Here is a 22,526-nt window from a genome sequence, read left to right on the forward strand (position 1 = left end):
CTTCACCAGGAGACATGCCCCACACCTCCCACGCCCTCTTCCCAAGGGCCCAGCACCAAATGAGAGCGTACTCTTAGAAAAAAGAAGGATAAGGAAGTCTTCTAAGTTTACCACCTGCTGGGGCAAGTGGAGATTCTTGTCTTCTCATCTGTCTGCCCACGTGCTAAGGTCAGCCACACATCCACCCACCGACTCGGGAGGACAGACACATCCAGAGGCGGAGCTGACTCTGTCTCGACACATCTGGAGTAGACGGGTTGGCCAAGGACAACATCCTGGCCAGAGGGTCAAGGTGTCTGGCAGTGGGTGGGGAGGAGTGGCGGAGGGCGGGTTGGCGGGGAGCAGAACCAGTCTGGTGCTGCTTGTTGAGGCTGGAGGTCTTCCTGGAGGAAGAGGCTGCAGAGCCTCCAGGGGTGGGTGCGGGGGAGAGGTTAGGCCCAGGATCCAGAGAGAGGGGAAGGGCTGGTTCCCAAGGGCTGGTGGAGCCAGAGAATTCCTGAGGGCCCCAGAGGAGGCTTCTCGGGGGGTCAGTGGGGCCCCAGGGGGTGATGGTTTAGGGATCGCTGTCCAAGCTTGGGAGCAAACCTGGAAGTAAGGGCCATGGGGGGTGTTGGTGTGGGAGGAGTGTGGTCCAGAGCGGGACTTGGGCGCTAATGCGGCCCAGCAGTGGCAGGAGGGCGGGGAGCCTGATGGTTTGGGACTTCTAGGTGTCCAAGTCTCTGTCTCTCTTCATCTCTCCATCTCAGCCTCAGTCTCTCTCTCTTTCCATCGCTCTCCACCCCTCCACACGCCTATTTCTTGTTCTCTCCTTTTCTAGGGGGCAGCGCTGGAGTCCCCGCCCAGAACCCTGCGGGAGCCCGGGGCGGGGTGTCCGGGGGCGGACCCCTCGGCACGGCCGGGCGGGGTTAAAGGGTTGGGCTGTGGGACGGCGTGGTCAGATCCCAGGTAGTGGCGCCGGTGGATCCGGATCGAGGGCAGGAGGCTGAGACCCGCGGGTGAGTGCGCGCGTGGTGAGGGCTGTAACCTGAGCGCGGCCGCAGCGCTGCGCTGGAACCCGAGGCTCGCGCGGTTCGGTGCTGGCGGGGCAAGGGCGAAGGTCTGCGCGCGGCGGCGGGCGGGGCGCAGCCGGCCACGGGGACCCCCCCAGGACCCAGGACGGGGCTGCATGCCCGGGGCACTCGTGGGGAGAGGGGCACGTGGGTGTGTCCCCGACGTTTGCTGCATTTGTGAGTTTTTTTTTTTTTTTTTTCTGTGTGCGCCTCGGAATCCTAGGCGCATCCTTTTCTCTGGGTATCTGTGATGGGCAGGGGGCCTCCAAAAGACCCCTCTGGTGGTCAGGACATCCCAGATGGGTTCAAGCCCCGCCCTGGGACGCCTCTTTGGGGCTGAATGGGGATTCGCCCTGAGATTTCACCACTGCACGTTGTCTTGACGGGGAGGTTGTAGTACATTCAACCGATGGGGTTAGGCTTGTGGTCCAACTGCTATCAGGAACCCTCTGCCCATCCATGCCAGACGCAGAGCCCCTCTATGAAAAGACGGTGTTCTTCTGGCCCCGAGAGTTGGCTCTGAGGGTTGTGTGAGGTCCTGGGGTTGGTCCCAGGTGATGTTCGTCTGATAGATGCTGGAAGGATGATGTTTTCTGGCCTCCCAGGGGCCTGGCCCAGCCCGGGTATGCAAGTTGGCCGAGGCTGGCCACCTGGGGAGTCGCAGGCTGGAGAGGCCCAGGCTCAGGGCATCTCTCCTGGTTCATCTGCCCGCTCACCCCTCATTCATGCACTCATTGTGTGTCTCACCGCCCCGTAGGCAAAGGAGATGGCCAGGGCTGGCTGCGCACCCAAAATTCCTCCTACCCTGTGCCCCTTGCTCCACCCCTTATTTCTAGGTCCTGGAGCTGTGCCCAGCCAGGGCTGGCAGCATCAAACTCCTTCTTGTGTAACTCCAAACCCCAAAGAGAAGGAACCTCCCCAAATCTTCCCTACCACCCTCATTTTACAGGCAAGGAAACTGAGGGCCAGAGAGAAGAAGCCTGTGCCTGTGGATACCCAGTGCTCAGTGGGAGAGCTGGGATTTGAAAAAACAAGCCCTGTTTGACCCCAAAGCCTCGGTCCACTTTCCGATGTCCCCGGCATCACCAAATGGCCCAGCTTGGGTTTCTGAACAGTAACATTAACTCTGGCCTGGTGTCTGGCGGTGACCCAGGTTGGTATCTGCAGAGGGGCTTGGATGACTTGAGAGGCATTCAGGGAATGGGACCCATCTCTCCTTCCTTCCTTTCTTTCTTTTCTTTTCTTTTCTTTTCTTTTCTTTCTTTCTTTCTTTCTTTCTTTCTTTCTTTCTTTCTTTCTTTCTTTCTTTCTTTCTTTTCTCTGTCTCTCTCTCTTTCTTTCTTTCTTTTTTTTTTTGTTGTTGTTGAGACAGGGTCTCACTTTGTCACCCAGCAGGCAGGAGTGCAGTGGCATAATCATAGCTCACTGCAGCCTCGATCTCCTGGGTTCAAGCAATCCTCCTACCTCAGCCTCCTGAGTATGTAGGACTACAGGCATGCACCACCACTCCTGTCTACTTTTTGTATTTTTGGTAGGGATGGGGTTTCACCATGTTGCCCAGGCTGGTCTTGAACTCTTGGGCTCAAGTGATCCACCCGCCTCAGCCTCCCAAAGTGCTGGGATTACAGGCATGAGCCACTGCGCCTGACTCATCTCTCCTTGTTGATAAAACTTGGACCTGATTCTCCAAACCCCAGATGGCCAGGTCACAATAATGAACGTGATGGCAGCACCAACAGTAATGAGAGATATGATTGATCAAAGGCTTACTATGTGCCTGGAAGATTGCAGCCCCATGAGGTGGGTAAATAGGGCTTCTGTCTTAATGGATGAAGAAATTGAGGCTCAGAGAGGTGCAGACACTCACCCGAGGTCGCACAGCAAAGAGGCAGACCTTTATAGAATCTTTTCTGAGGCTCATGTCCAGGTGTGGCCACACTTGGGATGGTGGGCAGAAACAATTACAACCCTGCAATGGTCTAGATTATTAGTGGTTTTAAAACTTCTTTTTCTGCCAGGATCCCCTTTGGGCCAAGGAAATTATTAGCAAAAGGTTTGAATATGATCAAAGCTGCGATAGGACTGTCTCCTTTACCACATTTGCCAACTTGGCCCTGCCCTCATTAGTCATAAATGACTCTGAAGCTCTTTCTCAGAACCTTAGAAATTTAGAGTGCTGAGTGGAGACTGAAGACCTAGAAGCCAGGCTGAGCGTGGTGGCTCATGCCTGTAATCCCAGCACTTTGGGAGGCTAAGGCTGGAGGATGGTTTGAGCCCAGGACTTTGAGACCAGCCTGGGGAATATAGGGATACCATATATATATATATATATATGTATATATATATATATATATATATATTTTTTTTTTTTTTTTTTTTTTTTTTTTTTTGAGATGGAGTTTTGCTCTTGTTGCCCAGGCTGGAGTGTAATGGCGTGATCTTGGCTCACTGCAACCCCTGCCTCCCGGGTTCAAGCTATTCTCTTGCCTCAGCCTCCTGAGTAGCTGAGACTACAGGCATGTGCCACCATGCCTGGCTAATTTTGTATTTTTAGTAGAGATGGGGTTTCTCCATGTTGGTCAGGCCGGTCTCGAACTCCCGACCTCAGGTGATCCTCCCTCCTCGGCCTCCCAAAGTGCTGAGATTACAGGCATGAGCCACCGCGCCCAGCACTATATTAATTTTTTTTAACAAAAAAATTTAAAAAAAATTAGCTGAGCATGGTGGCAGGCGCCTGTAGTCCCAGCTACTCAGGATGCTGAGGTGGGAGGATCACTCAAGCCCAGGACAGGGAGGTTGCAGTGAGCCAAGATCACACCACTGCACTCCAGCCTGAAGGACACAGCAAGACCATGTCTAAAAAACAAAACAAACAAACAACAACAACAACAAAACAACTTAGAAGTCCCCTCTCAGCTCCAGTCTTCTGGGGTCTGGCACTTTGGGGGAATATGTGAGTCTCTGGGGTAAGCCAGCCCTCTGATGTTGAGGAAGCCAAGGTGGTACCATGAATCAGTGGGGACGGGGGCAGGCTACCTTGACTACAGGCTTGGAGTGAAAAGGAGGGCTGGGATGTGGGGTGATGGGGCCAGCGTTGGGGTGCTCTTCCATCAGGCTCCTGGCTGGTCCCAGCCCCTGCAGTTCAAGAAGAGGCATGTATCTCGTACCTGGCGTCGGCCTGGGTCCGTGCCCTCCACTCCTTCTTGGGAGCCCACACACCTTGTATAACAAGTCCTCAGTGGGTGAATGGCTGGGCCAACCTGACAAACCAGCGCGACCTGGGCGTGGGCCGGGACACAGAGCCAGTCGCTGGCTTTCACCACCACCAGATAATGCGGGCCCTGGCAGGGCAGGGCCACCTCTGCCAAGGCGGGCCTGCTGGATGAGATCGGGGGCCGGTGTAGATAGGGAGTGGACATGCCAGCCGCCCACAGCATTCTGAGGGTGTCACCTTTGAATTGCTCTCACTTCTATCAAATAGCAATAATAGGAGTAGTCATCATGGCTAACATTTTGTGAGCTACGTGACAAGGCCTTTCCATGCCTCATTTCACTGAGCCGTCCCAAACACCTTAGGGGGTAGGTCCTGTTATTATCAACCCATTTCACAGATTGGCAAAGGGAGGCTGATGGCAGGGACTGGGTTCACCCAAGGCTGCTAACCTAGGGAATAGGAGAGCTGAGATTTGAACCCAGGCCTGTTGAAGTCAAAAGCGAACATTAAATTAAATTAAATTAATTTTAGTTTTTGAGATAGAGTCTCACTCTGTCCCCCAGGCTGGAGTGCAGTGGCAAGATTTTGGCTCATTGCAACCTCTGCCTCAGCCTCCCAAGTAGCTGGGGCTACAGGCATCCACCACCATGCCCAGCTATTTCTTTTTTTCTTGGTAGAGACAGGGTTTCATCATGTTGCCCAGGTTGGTCTTAAATTCCTGACCTCAAGTGATCCTCCCTCCTCGGCCTCCCAAAGTGCTGGGATTACAGGCATGAGCCACCATGCCTGGCCTGATTTTTTTGTTTTTTAGTAGAGATGGAGTCTCACTATGTTGCACAGGCTGGTCTCAAATTCCTTGGTTCAAGTGATCCTCCCATCTTGGCCTGCCAAAGTGCTGGGATTACGGGCATGAGCCACTTCACCCGGCTGATACCTTTCCTCCATTATCTAAACTCCATAGTTCACATTAGGATTCACTCTTTGTGTCATGCAGTAAACTAATGAATTTTTATAATTGATTCAATTTTTTTTGAATGGGTGACATGTGCTCATGGTATAGGAAACCAAAACGACTGGAAAAGTGGATAGTAAACTTAAGTTTCCCTTCCACCCCTGTCCCGAGTTCTTTCAGGCCCTTTCCAGAGGCTGCCACCATTTTTCCTGGGTCCTCAAAGCTTTTCTCTCTCTCTCTCTCTCTCTCTCTTTTTTGTATTACCATTTATTGGTGACAAACACTAAGTTTTACTTGCATTCCATGAGGAGAAAAACTCCGGTGTAAACAATGAATGGAGGCAGTACTTAACTCGCAGGAGTACCAGGCTTTCCATACGGACCACACACAGAGCCTCAGTGCGCACACTTCTTTTTTCATTTTTATTTTTTTGAGACGGAATCTCGCTCTGTGACCCAGGCTGGAGTGCAGTGGCACGATCTCGGCTCACTGCAACCTCCGCCTCCCGAGTTCAAGCGATTCTCCTGCCTCAGCCTCCTGAGTAGCTGGGACTACAGGCGAATGCTGCCGCGCCCTGCTAATTTTTTGTATTTTTTTTTTTTTTTTTTTTGAGACAGAGTCTCGCTCTGTCACCCAGGCTGGAGTGCAGTGGCGTGATCTCGGCTCACTGCAAACTCCGCCTCCTGGGTTCACGCCATTCTTCAGCCTCAGCCTCGCTAGTAGCTGGGACTACAGGCGCCCGCCACCTCGCCCGGCTAATTTTTTGTATTTTTAGTAGAGACGGGGTTTCACCGTGTTAGCCAGGATGGTCTCGATCTCCTGACCTCGTGATCTGCCCGCCTCGGCCTCCCAAAGTGCTGGGATTACAAGCGTGAGCCACCACGCCCGGCCTAATTTTTTGTATTTTAGTAGAGATGGTGTTTCACCATGTTGTCCAGGCTGGTTGCGAACTCCTGAGCTCAGGCAATCCACACCCCCCTTGGTCTCCCAAAGTGCTGGGATTACAGGCGTGAGCCACCGCACCCGGCCCAGTGCACACACTTCTGTGTATAGTAACACAACATCAAAAGCAACACAACTGTATAGAGAAACATAGGTCATTCTTTTCAGCCCTAATTGAGATGTAATTAATAGTATCGAGCACTCTGGAAAATCAGTCTGCAGTTTTATGTGAACTATATGGAGATCATATCCTGTAGTGTAGTGAAAGCTAAGTCCTCAAGAGCCGTATGTATAGACACATGATTTTTTTAAACAGTATTTAAAATGGAGATCAAAGTTCATTTGTTTAAGTCCTGTTTGCATTAACAAAAATAAAAATAAAATAAAAATGGAAGCAAATGATCATCTAAAGTTTAAAATTCCTAAATTGTCCAATTTATACAACTGTGGGAGACTTATTCAAGGTTTTTGAAAGTCCAGGACTGTTTCAGCTGAACCACAGGGCACATAATTTGCATCACTGAAATGGTGCTGGGTTAGTCAATGAAATAAAAATGTCTAACTACATACACGTGGATATGATCTTTGTCGGTTAGATTATTGATAAAGTCAGTCTCAGAAAAGTTTCCAAACTGTGCGATATAACTGGATACAGTTGAGAAACTCTCAAATGAAAATTTTATGTAGTGTCGTCGGGCACGGTGGCTCATGCCAGTAATCCCAGCACTTTGGGAGGCCGAGGTGGGTGGATCACGAGGTCAGGAGTTCAAGACCAGCCTGGCCAAGATGGTGAAACCCCGTCTCTATTAAAAATACAAAAACTAGCTGGGTGTGGTGGCCCAGCTACTCGGGAGGCTGAGGCAGACAATTGCTTGAACCTGGGAGGCGGAAGTTGCAGTGAGCCAAGACTGTGCCGTTGCACTCCAGCCTGGGTGACAGAGTGAGACTCTGTCTTGAAAGAAAGAAAGAAAGAAAAAGAAAGAAAGAAGGAAGGAAGGAAGGAGGAAAATTTTATATAGTGTCATACCAATAAAAAGGAAATAATGAAACTAAGAATACAGATCACAGTTGGAAGAGAAAGCAGTGGTGATGGTGTGGGTACTGCAGGATGTGGGGCCGTAGCACACTAGAAGTTAGGTCATGCTGAATAGGAAGCATTTGACTTTCTCTGGTGCTTTTAGCTCTGGGGCTGGTTGAAGGCCTCTCTCTGGTGTGGCTGTCCAGGGTTTGTCCCAAGTAAGCCAGCTTGAGAAGGGGTCATGCTTTCAGTTTCTTCTTTCACACGGGAAAAAAAAGACCAAACAGGAAGGTGCCCAGGGTGTGGATCTGCTGGTGCCCCAGGAGAGCCAGCTGGCTGGGCAGCCCTTCTTCCCCAAAGGCAGCTGGTATTGCGTAGGGACAGCCAGGTCACCGAGTGGCTGTCACAACAAACCCCAGCACAGTCCAGCCCGGCCACAGCTACCTCCTCTGTTGTGTTCCCTGCTGCTGCCCATATCCTTTACCCACCGTGTCTCTCGGCCCACTAGAGGTATCAGAAATTCCAAAATTTCAAAGCAGTTTTAATATTTTCAGTGTATATGTTGGGATTTCACAATGGTTCATGGCCAGAAAAGGTTCAGCACCTCACACACAGACATTGATCCATTTCCTGTTCTTGGCATCTCTGTACTTTGTTAGTCCAACTCAGACAGCAACTTTAAGGTGTTCAGTGCAGCTGGCCAGGCACGGTGGCTCACGCCTGCAATCCCAGCACTTTGGGAGGCGGAGGTGGGTGGTTCGCCTGAGGTCCGGAGTTCAAGACCAGCCTGGCCAATATGGTGACACCCCGTCTCTACTAAAAAGTGCAAAAATTAGCCAGGTGTGGTGGCGCATGCCTGTAATCTCAGCTACCCAGGAGGCTGAGGCAGGAGAATCGCTGGAACCCGGGAGGCAGAGGCTGCAGTGAGCTGAGATAGCACCACTGCACTCCAGCCTGGGCAACAGAGCGAGACTCTGTCTTTTTTTTTTTTTTTCTTTTGAGACAGAGTCTCGCCCTGTCACCCAGGCTGGAGTGCAGTGGCGCGATCTCGGCTCACTGCAAGCTCTGCCTCCCGGGTTCACGCCATTCTCCTGCCTCAGCCTCCTGAGTAGCTGGGACTATAGGCGCCCACCACCACGTCCAGCTAATTTTTTGTATTTTTAGTAGAGATGGGGTTTCACCGTATTAGCCAGGATGGTCTTGATCTCCTGAACTCGTGATCTGCCCGCCTCAGCCTCCCAAAGTGCTGTGATTACAGGCATGAGTCACCGCGCCCGGTCGAGACTCAGTCTTGAAAAATAAAAAAGAAAAAGAGAAAGATGTTCAGTGCAGCCATATCATAGCAGGACTCAACATCCTTGCCAATACTATGTGTTAGATATAAGGGAATAAGTACATTCTATGTCTTTGTACTTTAACCAAGATATTTGTACTAGACATGCTCACAGGCACATAGTACATTCTACGTCTTTGTACTTTAACCAAGATATCTGTCTGTGCTGGACGTGCTCACAGGCATGTCCCAACTCGCAGCCCATGCCCTTTCCTTATTTGGAAATATTATTGCTTTTCTAAGTCCTTTTGCAGGCAACTTCCTCTTTTCCTTTGCTCTCTATTGCCTTTACCTATTTAGGAAAGTTTTAAATTATTAGCCAGTCGGGTTTAATTTAGATTGTGAGGTCTCGCTCCAGCCAATGGAGACAGGACACAGTAGCAAGGACAAACTGCATAAGGGATAAAAATTGCTTCCCTCCTTTGTTCAGGTGTGCTCTCACCATTATTCCATCTGCAAGGAGCACCCTTTATGCAGAAAGTAAAATTGCCTTGCTGAGAAAACTTATTATCTGAATGCTGATTTTTACTTGCAGTACCGAGGAACAAGCATTGTTTCTGAATAAACATTTTACTTATAACACTATGGCTGATCAGAGGCGGCTGAGAGGAGCAATGGATAAGAGATACAAATTCATTCTTGTTGTTTTTGGGGAAGTCTTTGTATTCAACCTGGAATCCCTGGACTCTGGAAAGATAGTCCAGTTGCTCAGAGGATCTCATGAGAGGTCCATGGGGTATGTGGCCTGAAGAGATGTTATTCTTTTTTTTTTTTTGAGACGGAGTCTGTTGCCAGGCTGGAGTGCAGTGGCGTGATCTTGGCTCACTGCAACCTCTGACTACCTGGTTCAAGCGATTCTCCTGCCTCAGCCTCCCAAGCAACTGGGATTACAGGCACGCATGGCTGATTTTTTGTATTATCAGTAGAGAAGGGGTTTTGCCATGTTGGCCAGGCTGGTCTTGAACTCCTGACCTCAGGCAATCCGCCCACCTCAGCCTCCCAAAGTGCTGGGATTACAAGTGTGAGCCACCGCGCCCGACCTCAAATGATAATTCTAGGGTTTCCCCACAGTGGCTGCACTTTTTTTTTTGTGGGTGCCAGACAGAAGTGTTCTTGTTTGACGGACAGGAGGACCCCAGCTGTGGAAAGTATAGGACTTCCCCAATGTACCATTCATGGTGGTCTTCCCATGGGCATCTGGTGGACCTCTTGTCATGATTCCCATTTTGTAGTGGAGAAACTGGAGGCTTCCAGAGAGTGTCCCAACTGGGGACTCACAACATGTGGTCCTGCCTGGGGGCAGAGCCAGGGGTTGTTTGTCCTGGGAAGGACTTCAGCCCATGCCTAGTAGGGGGACGGGGAGGTGAAGCGGACACAGGGCTCCACAACTCCCCTCTCTCACCCTCCCCAGGCACCCATCTCCCCATGTACCCAGCCACCTGGAGCAGGGATCCCTCTCTAGGGCTGGCACCTTCTCTTATCCCAATTCTTTCCCATTTCATTCATTCATTCCAGAAGACATTTCCTTTGTTGAGATTTCAGCTGGGATTTTCCTGGGTGCGGGTTGGGGGCTGTAGCTGTGATTTCACTCAGAAGTCTTCCAGCTCTCTTTAAGGCTTACTGGGAAGATGGAGTGAATGATAGTGAAAATCATCACACATAACAGGCACTCAATGATTCTTTGGAGAGTGATCTAGGGGAGGTGGCTGATTGTGGTGCAAAGGAGTGGACCATCAGGGCAGAGCTGGGGTTGGAGGATGAGGAGCCGGTGTGGGCACAGCTGAGGAAAGGAATGTGGATGGAGGGAACAGAATGTGCAAAGGCTCTGAGACGGGAAGTTGCTTGGCCTGTGGAAGGAGTGGCCTGGAGCGGCCTGAGGTGAGCAAGTGAGGAGGAGGGTGGTGGGAGACAGGGCTAGAGGCATCAACAGGGGTAGGCCATGTAGGTTGTTGTGGTCCATGACAAAAAGTCTAAATTTAGCTGGATGAGGTGACTCATGCCTGGAATCCCAGCACTTTGGAAAGCTGAGGTGGGAGGATTGCCTGAGACCAGGAGTTCAAGACCAGCCTGGACAACATAGCCAGACCCCATCTCTACCAAAAATTTAAAAATTAGCTGGGCATGGCTGTGCATGCCTGTAGTCCCAGCTACTGGGGAAGCTGAGGTAGGAGGATCTCTGGAGCTCAAGAGTTTGTAGCTGCAGTGAGCTATGATTGCACCACTGCACTTCTGCCTGGGTGACACAGCAAGACCCTGCCTCTAAAAGAAAAACTGTGATAAAAGGCCGGGCACGGTGGCTCACGCCTGTAATCCCAGCACTTTGGGAGGCCGAGGCGGGCAGAACACGAGGTCAGGAGATCGAGACCATCCTGGCTAACATGGTGAAACCCCATCTCTACCAAAAAAAAAAAAAAAAAAAAAAAAAAAAAAAAAAAAATTACCTGGGCGTGGTGGCAGGCGCCTGTAATCCCAGCTACTCAGGAGGCTGAGGCAGGAGAATAGTGTGAACCCGGGAAGCGGAGTTTGCAGTGAGCCGAGATCGCGCCACTGCACTCCAGTCTGGCGACAGAATGAGACTCTGTCTCAAAACAAAACAAAACAAAACAAAACAAAACACAGAAAAAAAAAAAAGAAAAACCGTGAAAACAAAAGAGTCTAAATTTCATTTGGAGCAAAGTGGGGAGCCATGGGAGAATTTTGAGCAGGGAAGGTTCATGATCTGATTTAATTTGAGGAAGATCCCTCTGGCTGTGTGTGCAGAATGGACTTCTTGCAGGGAGAAAGGATGGAACTCAGGGGACCAGTGGGAAGGGGCCACTGCAGTGCTGGCCTGATGTGGGTTGGGATGATGGGAATGGAGAATGATGAATGGATTCTGAAGATGTTTAGGATGGACAACTAGCAGGACCTGGCAACAGATTGGATGTGGCCGAAAGGGGGAGGAAGAGGGTGAGGTGAATCTGAGAGTCTAGGAGATGCCCCCAGGGGGATGTTCAGGAGCTGGCTGGACCTGGCAGTGCTGGACACTGAGACATGGGAATTGCCTTTGAGATAGGATTTCTGAAACCACGGGAGGGGTGAGATCCTCAGGATGTGGGCACAGAGGAAAGGGGAGACAACGTGGCTCTTAGAAGCCCCAACATTTACAAACTGGGTGAAGAAAGATGGGCTCAAAGCAGACTGAGAATGGGAATTTTTTTTTTTTTTTTGAGACAGAGTCTCACTCTGTCGCCCAGGCTGGAGTGCAATGATGCGACCTCAGCTCACTGCAACCTCTGCCTCCCAGGCTCAAGCGATTCTCCTGCCTCAGCCTCCCGAGTAGCTGGGACTACAGGCGCCCGCCACCATGCCCGGTTAATTTTTGTATTTTTAGTAGAGATGGGGTTTTGCCGTGTTGGCCAGGCTGGTCTCGAACTCCTGACCTCAAGTGATCCACCCGCCTTGGCCTTCCAAAGTGCTGGGATTACAGGTGTGAGCCACTGTGCTCAGCCAGAGGAGGGGACTTTTTGAGGCTGAAGTGGAGGATGGGCAGGAGTGAGTTCCTGAAGGGCTTTGGATGCCAGGCTGAGGGGAGTAGGGAGCCATGCAGGGTGTTAGAGCATGGGAGTCACAGGCTGTTAGAAAGGGGATTGTGGTGGCTGGAATGGGAACTGAACTGCAGCCAGGTGGCTCCTGGGGGTGGATGTGATGATTCATGTGACCCCTGTTGGCTGAATATGTTGACTCCCTCTCAGCACTTTTGGGCCTGCCAAGATGGTAACACCCACCCCACACCCACTGACCGGGCTGCAGACGAAAAGGTCACACTGGTGTGGACCCAGAGATCATCTTTTTATAGTCACCCCCAGGTACAAACAGGGAAACTGAGGACCAGGCCACATAGCCAATCGGTGAGGAGGCAGACATAGAATCCAGGTGTTCATCGTGTATGTTTGTGTCTGTGTGTGTGTGCGCGTGCACAAGTACACGCATGCATTTAAAAAGAAAGTCTCAGCCCGGCGTGGTGGCTCAAGCCTGTAATCCCAGCACTTTGGGAGGCCGAGGCGAGCGGATCACGAAGTCAGCAGATCGAGACCATCCTGGTTAACACGGTGAAACCCCGGCTCTACTAAAAATACAAAAAAATTTAGCTGGGCGTGGTGGTGGGCGCCTATAGTCCCAGCTACTCAGGAGGCTGAGGCAGGAGAATGGCGTGAACCCGGGAGGAGGAGCTTGCAGTGAGCTGAGATCGCGCCACTGTATTCCAGCCTGGGCGACAGAGCAAGCCTCCATCTCAAAAAAAAAAAAAAAAAAAAAAAAACAAAAACTAAAAAAAGAAAGTCTCTTTCCCTTTTTTTGCTGCTTTTTTTTTTTGAGATGGAGTTTTGCTCTTGTCACCATTTATTGGTGACAAACACTAAGTTTTACTTGCATTCCATGAGGAGAAAAAGTCCAGCGTAAACAATGAATGGAGGCAATACTTCACTCGCAGGGGTACCAGGCTTTCCATACGGACCACACACAGAGCCTCAGTGCACACACTTCTTTTTTCATTTTTATTTTTTTGAGACGGAATCTCGCTCTGTCACCCAGGCTGGAGTGCAGTGGCACGATCTCGGCTCACTGCAACCTCCGCCTCCCAAGTTCAAGTGATTCTCCTGCCTCAGCCTCCCGAGTAGCGGGTACTACAGGCGAATGCTGCCACGCCCTGCTAATTTTTTGTTTTGTTTTGTTTTGTTTTGTTTGAGACAGAGTCTCGCTCTGTCGCCAGGCTGGAGTGCAGTGGCACGATCTCGGCTCACTGCAACCTCCGCCTCCTGGGTTCAAGCAATTCTCCTGCCTCAGCCTCCCGAGTAGCTGGGATTACAGGCGTGAGCCACCACACCTGACTAATTTTTTGTATTTTTAGTAGAGACGGGGTTTCACCATGTTAACCAGCATGGTTTCGATTTCCTGACCTCATGATCTGCCTGCCTTGGCCTCCCAAAGTGCTGGGATTACAAGTGTGAGCCACCACATCCAGCCGTGATCGGCTTATTTCACTGAACAGGATGCCCTCAAGGTTCAACCTTGGTGTAGCATGTGTCAGAATGTCCTTGCTTTTGAAGGCCGAATAATATTCCATTATATGGATGGACCCTATTTTGTTTACACATTCATTTGTTGGTGGGTACTTGGGTTACTTCCACCGTTTTTTTTTTTTTTTTTGAGACGGAGTCTCGCTCTGTCACCCAGGCTGGAGTGCAGTGGTTCGATCTCAGCTCACTGCAACCTCTGCCTCCCAGGTTCAAGCGATTCCTGGGCCTCAGCCTCCCCATTAGCTGTGATTACAGGTACCTGCCACCACACCTGGCTAATTTTTTGTATTTTTAGTAGAGACGGGGTTTCGCCATGTTGGCCAGGCTGGCCTCGAACTCTTGACCTCAGGTGAGCTGCCCCCTCAGCCTCCCAAAGTGCTGGGATTACAGGCATTAGCCACCCCGCCCAGCCTACTTCCACGTTTTAGTGATTATGACTTGTGCTGCTCTGAACATGAGTGTGCAAATATCTCTTCGAGACACTGCTTTCAATTCTTTGGGGGTATATCCCCAGAAGTAGAATGGATGGATTATAGGGTAATTCTATGTTTAATTTTAATTTTTCTTAAGATACAGGATCTCCCTATGTCACCCAGGCTGGGGTGCAGTCGCACGATCATAGCTCACTGCAGCCTTGAACAACTGGGCTCAAGCAATCTTCCCATCTCAGCCTCTAGAGTAGCTGGGATCACAGACATGCACCACCACGCTCAGCTTGTTTAATCTTAAAAGGAACCACCAGTGGCCGGGCCTGTAATCCTAGCACTTTGGGAGGTGGAGGTGGGTGGATGGCCTGAGGTCAGGAGTTCGAGACCAGCCTGGCCAACATGGTGAAACTCTGTCTCTGCTAAAAATACAAAAATTAGCCCAGCATGGTGGTGGGTGCCTGTAATCCAAGCTACTCGGTAGGCTGAGGCATGAGAATTGCTTGAACCCAGGAGGCGGAGGTTGCAGTGAGCTGAGACTGTGCCACTGCACTCCAGCCTGGGCAACAAAAGCGAAACTTTGTCTCAGAAAAAAAAGAAAAAAAAAAAAAGGAAACACCATATGGTTTTCCCCAGTGCACAACAGTTCCAATTTGTTCACATCCTCAACCACACTTATTTTCTGTTTTTTGTTTCAGTTGCAACCATCTTAAGACTGGTCATGTAGTCTGTATTTTAAGTCATAATATCCATCCCAATTGGGATCTCCAAATCTGATGATGACCCACCCAGCTGTTTTCCCAGGAAGTGTTAACTAATAAAAATTTCACTTCTGCAGCTGGGCGAGGTGGCTCACACCTGTAAATCTCAGCACTTGGGAGGCAGAGGTGGGAGGATTGCTTGAGCCTAGGAATTTGAGATCAGCCTGGGTAACGTCATGAGACTCTGTCTCTACAGAAAATAGAAAAAATTAGCTGGGCATGATGGTGTGCACCTATAGTCCCAGCTACTCTGGAGGCTGAGGTGGGAGGATTGCTTCAGCCTGGGAGGTTGAGGCTGCATTGAGCCATGATAGTACTCTTTAGGGTCACTGTTTAGCCTGCGTGATAGAGTGAGACCCTGTCTCAAAAAGAAATTTCACTTCTTTATTTTTATTATTTTTATTTTGTTTCGAGACGGAGTCTCACTCTATCGCCCAGGCTGGAGTGCAGTGGCACGATCTCAGCTCACTGCAACCTCCGCCTCCCAGGTTCCAGCTATTCTCCTGCCTCAGCCTCCCGAATAGCTGGGATTATAGGCGCACGCCACCACGCCCGGCTGATTTTTGTATTTTTAGTAGAGATGGGGTTTCGCCATGTTGTCCAGGCTGGTCTTGAACTCCTGAACTCAAGTGATCTGCCCACCTCGGCCTCCCAAAATGTTGGGATTACAGGTGTGAGCCAGTGCACCCGGCCAACAAATTTCACTTCTGCATGGAAAATGTGGTTTGGCGTTGGCTGGCAGAAGATCTAAGTGAGGCGTGGTGTGGTGGCTCATGCCTGTAATCCCAGCAATTTGGGAGGCTGAGGTGGGCGGATCACTTGAGGTCAGGAGTTCAAGACCAGCCTGGCCAACATGGTGAAACCCCGTCTCTATTAAAATACACACACAAAAAATTAGCTGGATATGGTGGCAGGTGCCTGTAACCCCAGCTACTTGGGAAGCTGAGGTGGGAGAATCGCTTGAACCCAGGAGGCAGAGGCTGCAGTGAGCTGAGATCGCACCAATGCACTTCAGCCTGGGCAACAAGAGCAAGACTCTGTCTCCAAACAAAAAACAAAAAAACTCACAACAACAAGATCCCATGAGAACTCACTCACTCACTATCTGGAAGACAGCACCAAGGGGATGGTGTTAAACCATTCATGAGAAACCACCCCCATGATCCAATCACCTTCTACTAGACCCCATCTCCAACACTGGGGATTCCAGTTCAACATGAGATTTGGGTGGGGACACAGATCCAAACCATATCAGATTCTCTGAGATGAGGCTGGTACTGCCCGGAGCATGGTGGTGCACGGCGGATGACAAGCCCTTCCTGCCTGCTCACTGTTTTATTAACATTATGGTTACCTAACTGCTTTGTTTTGGTTCCTTAGGAGCTGGCCCTAAAGCAAGGACCTGAGTGCAAGTAATTTTTTTGGGAAGTAATCACAGAAAATACCAGCAAGGAAGAAGACAGTGAACCCAAAAGAATTGAAAACAGGTACTCAGATAAATACATGTACACACATGTTCAGAGTAGCATATTTCATAATAGCCAAAATGTAGAAACAGCCCAAATGTCCGTCCACAGATGAATGAATAAAGAAAATGTGGGGCCAGGTGTGGTGGCATGCACCTGTAATCCCAGCTACCCGGGAGGCTGAGACAGGAGGATCACATGAGGCTGGGAGGTCAAGGCTGGAGCGAGTCGTGATCATGCCACTGCACTCCAGCCTGAGTGACAGAACCAGACCCTGTCTCAAAAGAAAAAAAAAAAAGGAAATGTGGAATATCCATACAATGGAATATTACTCAGCAGTACAAGGAATTAAGCTCTGATTGATGCTACAATGTGGATGAACCTCAAAAACAGGATGCCGAGTGAAGGAAGCCAGACACAAAAGGCTGCATAGCATTTAATAGATTTATATGAAATATCCAGAATACTTAAATCCATAGAGACAGAAAGCAGATTAGTGGTGCCAGGGGCTCCAGGGAGGGAGAATGGGAAGTGGCTACTAACAGGGATGGGGTTTTGTTTTGGCATAATGAAAATGTTCTGAAACTAGCTGGGTGAGGTAGCTCATGCGTGTAATCCCAGCACTTTGGGAGGCCAAGGCGGGAGGATCGCTTGAGCCCAGGAGTTCGAGACCAGCCTGGGCAACATGGCAAAACCCTGTCTCTACAAAAAAATACAAAAATTAGCTGGGCCTGGTGGCATGCACCTGTAGTCCCAGCTACTTGGGAAACTGAGGTGGGAGGATTGCTTGAGCTGGGGAGGTTAAAGCTGCAGTGAGCCGTGATCGTGCCACTGCACTCCAGCTGGGTGACAGAGGAGACCTTCTTTCAAAAAGAAAGAAAGAAAGAAGGAGAGAGAGAGAGAAGGAAAGAAAGAAAGAGAGAGAGAGAGAAAGAAAGAAAGAAGTCCTGAAACTAGATGGAGGTGGTAGTTGCATTATATGTAAATGTACTCAATGCCACTGAATTATTCCCTTTAAAATAATTAATTTTGTGTTATGCGAATCTCATCTCAACTGAAAAAGAAGAAAAAGAAAAAGAAAGAGGGGGAAAGGACTTGGCCAATAGGGAGTTTCCACTGTGGGCAGCTGGAGTTTAATCTCATTGGGGAAGCCTAGAGTGAGTGTGGAACCTATATCTCAGGGTCATTGCACCCAAGGGGTGAGGGAGCTGGGGTATTTATCCACCAATGAGCCTCAGTCATTGGTTGAGAGCTGCTCCTTTGGGAGGGGTGTCTTGGTTTCCCAGCCTGACTGGCTATGCCTGGGCAGAGAACGCCCTATGGTCAAGAGGGTGGCCTTGTAAAAGTCAAGGCTGAGAGCATACGAGCAAGGCCCCGAGTGCATCCATCTGTCCAGCTGGTTGGAGATCATGGCTGGGGGATGAAGAGGTATCCTTGGTGTCTGGAACTCACATGTGCTGGGAACCTTCTGTGCACTAGGCACACCATGCCTTACCCCATGGGTCATCGTCTTGTGCATGGCACCGACCCCCTGACCCTGTGTGTCCCCAGGATGCTGCCCATCACAGACCGCCTGCTGCACCTCCTGGGGCTGGAGAAGACGGCGTTCCGCATATATGCGGTGTCCACCCTTCTCCTCTTCCTGCTCTTCTTCCTGTTCCGCCTGCTGCTGCGGTTCCTGAGGCTCTGCCGGAGCTTCTACATCACCTGCCGCCGGCTGCGCTGCTTCCCCCAGCCCCCCCGGCGCAACTGGCTGCTGGGCCACCTGGGCATGGTAAGTGTGGCCAGGCAGGACTGGGCTGGGCTGGGCTGGGCAGGTGCAGGGTAATAGGTAAGGATGGTGGGCCTGCTGGCTTCCCACAGCCTCCCAAGAATCTGGTTGGGGCTAGCAGCAGATTTATATGATGGGGTATGAGGCTGAGGCTCAGAGAGGGCAAGCAGTTTACCCAAGGTCACACAGGTGGGAGGAGGCAGAACTAACTTTAAAGATGAATTATTCTGGGAGGCTGAGGTGAGAGGATTGCTTGAGGCCAGGAGTTTGAGACCAGCTTGGGAAACATAGTGAGACCCCGTCTCTACAAAAAATACAAAAATTATATGGGTGTGGTGGTGCACACTTGTAGTCTCAGCCACTTGGGAGGCTGAGGTAGGAGGATTACTTGAGCTTAGGAGTTCGAGACCAGCCTGGGAAACACAGTGAGACCCCATCTCTATAAGAAAAATTACAAAAATTAGCTGAGTGCAGTGGTACACACCTGTAGTCCCAGCTACTTGGGAGGCTGAGGCGCGAGGATTGTTTGAGCCTGGGAGTTTGAGGCTGCAGTGAGCTATGATTGTGCCACCGCATTCTAGCCTGGGTGACCTAGGGAGACCCTGTCTCTCTAAGGAAAAAAAAAAAAAGAACTCTCTCTATAATTTTATAGCTATCACTGTACAATAGGTACCTTTACCTTTGGAGTTTGGAATCCCAGGGCAGGGTTGGAGGAGGAGAGGGGAACACATCCTATTCCCAATGTGGTTCTATTCTTCTCCCTTGAATGCTGTGGTCCCAGGTCAGGACTCTTACCCTTTTATTGCATTGAATTTTTTTCTTTTTGAGACAGGGTCTCGCTATGTTGCCTAGGCTGATCTTGAACTCCTAAGCTCAAGCAATCCTTTGTCCTCAGCCTGCTGAGTCCTTTTTAATTTTGCAGATATGTGCCAAGTATTTTTCCAGGCAAATATTAACTCATTCAGTTCTCTTGACAATTCTAGGAAGTAGGTCCCATGACTAGCCCCATTTTGCATGGAAGATTACTGAGGCACAGAGAGGTTAAGTAGCTGACCTTAGGTCACACAGCTTGTAAGTGGCAGAGCTGGGGTTCAAACCCAGCCTGTCAAGCTCTAGCCTCCTTGATCTCAGTTCTACCCTCTGATGCCTCTAGTTTCTGTAGTTAGTTTCTAGATGAGATAGGCTAGACTTTTCCTTTTTTTTTTTTTTTTCGAGACAGTCTTTCTCTGCCACCTAGGCTAGAGTGCAGTGGTACAATCATGGCTCACTGCAGCCTCTACCTCCTGGGCTCAAGGGATCCTCCTGCCTCAGCCTCCCAAGTAGCTGCGACTGCAAGCCTGCAAGTGCATGCCCCCACGCCTGGCTAATTTTTGTACTTTTAGTAGAGACAGGGTTTCACCGTGTTGGCCAGGCTGATCTCAAACCCCTGACCTCAAGTGAACCACCGTGCTCAGCCTCCCTGTTTTTAGTTCTACTCTCTGATGCCTCTACTTTCTGGATGAGATAGGCTGGACTTTCCCTTTTGGACTTTTCTCCTTCATTTCTTCCATCCCTTACCCCTGCTCAGGCCTTACCCTCTACTGCTGGTCCATGGTCCAGCCCCCTCCTTGAGTTCCTACCTCCAGTTTCATCCCTTCAGTCCATCTCCCATCCTGGCCCCAGAGGGATTCTTGGATTCAACCACATCCTTGCCCCTGCTCACACACCCTCCATGGCTCCCTATTGCCATTCAGAAAAAGGCTGGTGTTCAAGGCCCTTTTGGCTCCAACCTCTATCCTCCTCACTTGTTCCACCATCCCTCCCTAGCTCCATAGAATCACTTCCCACTCCTGTAACAAGGCTCCCACCTCCAAGGCCTTTCCCAAAACTGTACTCTCTGTCCAGGTATCCTTCTCTGCTAGATCAACTTCTGCTCATTTTTCATGCCCCATCTCCAGTGCCCTTACTCTAGAAAGCCCTCTCTGGGTTTGATGGTTGTCCTAGAGGGAGTGGCCAGGCTCTAGTGCCTGGAGGAGTTGGCCAGGGCCAGCTCTAAAGCCCAGCCTTGACGTTGTCCTGCCCAGCTCCTGGACCCACGGGGGCTGGGTGAGGCTGCAATTGAGCCCTGGGTGTGGACATGATCAGGGCTGTGCCTGACGGGGAAGGAGACACAGGAGCTAGAAAGGAGTCATTTGTTGGTTGAATCATTTGGCAATTGCTGAGCCTTATCACCGGCTAGGCACTGGGTTAGGCTCCTTTGTAGCTGAGCTCTTCTCTAATTCTCATAGCCTGTGAAGTGGGGATGGATCTGTCCTATTTCATGGATTCACACTTTTATGGATTTGAGCACAGAGAGGTTAAGTGGCTTGCTCAAAGTCACACAGCCGCTGAGGGCGGGTTTGAACTTGGATTTTTCTGACGTTGAGCCTGAAGCTTTCCTGCCTCATACAGCAGGTGAGGAAGTGCAGTTTTGTAGCTAGGTGGCCTGGGTTCAGGTACTAGCTTTGCAGATGATGCCAAAGCTTGCCCATATTCCTCTCAACCCATTTTTGGATGCAGTGGCCTGACGTCCAGCTGCCAGCTCCTGCATTCTAGGGGCTATCTCTGGTGGCTGGAGCCCACTCTGCAAGTGAAATAAAGGCTGGGCACAGTGGCTCACAACTGCAATCCCAGCACCTTGGGAGGCCAAGGCAGGAGAATTGCTTGAGCCCGGGAGTTTGAGACCAGCTTGGGCAACATAGCAAGACCCAGTTTTTACAAAAAAATTAAAAATTAGCCAGGCTTGGTGGTGCATGCCTAGAGTCCCAGTGCCTGTCCTGCCACTGTCGCTTCTGTGAGCTTGGGAATTAACGCCCCCAGGAGTGACCCTCAACCAATGACTGATGGGCATTGGTATAAATACCTCAGCTCCCTTGCCCTCAGGTGGAGTGACTCTGAGGTGCAATGCGCTACTCTGCCCTCCAAAGCTCCCCAGTGGGACCGAGCCCTGGTTGCCCTTGGTGGTAATTTCCTTGACAACTCATCCTTTACTGGTGGTCTTCTTCCCCTATCTCACGACCCATGTTTTTGGGGATCATGCCCCAAATAAACTACCTGCCCTAGAACTCTTGTCTCAGGACTTCCTTCTGGGGGAGCCTCAACCAGAACAGTCACCTACTTAACTTGCAACTTCAGAAAAACCATTCGACCTTGCTGAACAAAATAAAATGAGGAAAATAATAGCAACGGTCTCATAGGGTTCTTGTACTGATCAAATATGCCAGTACATGAAAAGTCTCCACCACAGTGACCAACACAGTGCAGGCACCTGTATGTGGTAAAGATAACAACAGTAGTAACATCTTATTACTCACATAGCAAGTACTTGATAAATGCCAACCATGATCATTATTGTGTTTATCATTACTATTTTTATTTTTATTTTTTAAGAGACAGGGTCTTGCTCTGTCACCCAGGTTGGAGTGCAGTGGGGTGATCATAGCTCACTGCAGCCTTGACATCCCAAGCTCAGGTGGTCCTCCTGCCTCAGCCTTCTGAGTAGCTGCGACTACAGGCATGTCCCACCAAGCCTGGCTAATTTTATCTTTTTTTTTTTTTTTTTTGAGGTGGAGTTTTACTCTTATCGCCCAGGCTGGAGTGCAATGGCATGATCTCGGCTCACTGCAATCTCTGCCTCCTGGGTTCAAGCAATTCTCCTGTCTCAGTCTCCTGAGTAGCTGGGATTACAGGCGCCCACCACCAAGCCCAGCTAATTTTTGTATTTTTAGTAGAGATGGCCTTTCACCATATTGTCCAGCCTGGTCTCGAACTCCTGACCTCAGGTGATCTGCTTGCCTTGGCCTCCCGAAGTGCTGGGATTACAGATGTGAGCCACTACACTTGGCTACTATTTTTAGCTGTTGAACATCAGCCATGGGTCAGGCCCATGCTGGGGCTCTTGCTTTGTTATTTCATGAATCCTTTCTCCTGCCCTCAGAGGGAGAGTTGATTCTCCTCCATTTTTTCAGATGAGGAAATGGAGGCCCAGGGAGGTGCAGCCAACTGCCTGAAATCATAATGTAGCACTATTGGGCTTGTTTTGAGACTACAGGAGGTGGCAGGAGGAAGGCAGTGGGGGAAGCTGGGGCTAGGTACCTCCTCATTGCTCCTCCCTTACCTCTTGCAGTACCTTCCAAATGAGGCGGGCCTTCAAGATGAGAAGAAGGTACTGGACAACATGCACAATGTACTCTTGGTATGGATGGGACCTGTCCTGCCGCTGTTGGTTCTGGTGCACCCTGATTACATCAAACCCCTTTTGGGAGCCTCAGGTACGTGGGCTGGGCCTCCGAGCTATGGTTGAGTCCTCAACTCCCAGAGCCTATCTGAGATTCTAGTCAGGTGGGATATCCAGAGGAAGGGTCATTTGAATAGGGCTTTGAAGGATGAATAAGAGTTTGCCAAAGCAAGAATGGCAATCCAGATTGTGAGAACAGTATGGGCAAAGATGTAGCAATGACTAAGAGTTCCAGAAACTTCGAGGGAATGTCCATCCATCTGGCAGTCAGAGCCAAGCACGT

General features: G+C 50.2%; 1 protein-coding gene across 2 annotated transcripts in view; it reads left to right on the plus strand.

The window, feature by feature from the left end:
* Positions 1-200: 200 nt before the first annotated feature.
* CYP4F22 (cytochrome P450 family 4 subfamily F member 22) overlaps positions 201-22,526 on the plus strand; it is a 44,563-nt gene continuing 22,237 nt past the window's right edge. The window contains exons 1-4 of one of the 2 annotated variants that reach the window (XM_003813579.6): positions 201-995; positions 16,132-16,238; positions 17,769-17,991; positions 22,133-22,277. In XM_003813579.6, coding sequence (XP_003813627.1) covers positions 17,770-17,991; positions 22,133-22,277 — 367 coding nt within the window. In that variant the 5' untranslated portion in view covers positions 201-995; positions 16,132-16,238; position 17,769. Of the gene's footprint in view, positions 996-15,601; positions 17,992-22,132; positions 22,278-22,526 lie in introns of those variants that run through there. The other variant, XM_034944929.3, reaches the window with a different exon arrangement.

This window comes from Pan paniscus, chromosome 20 (genome assembly GCF_029289425.2).
Source record: "Pan paniscus chromosome 20, NHGRI_mPanPan1-v2.0_pri, whole genome shotgun sequence".
NCBI lineage: Eukaryota > Metazoa > Chordata > Mammalia > Primates > Hominidae > Pan > Pan paniscus.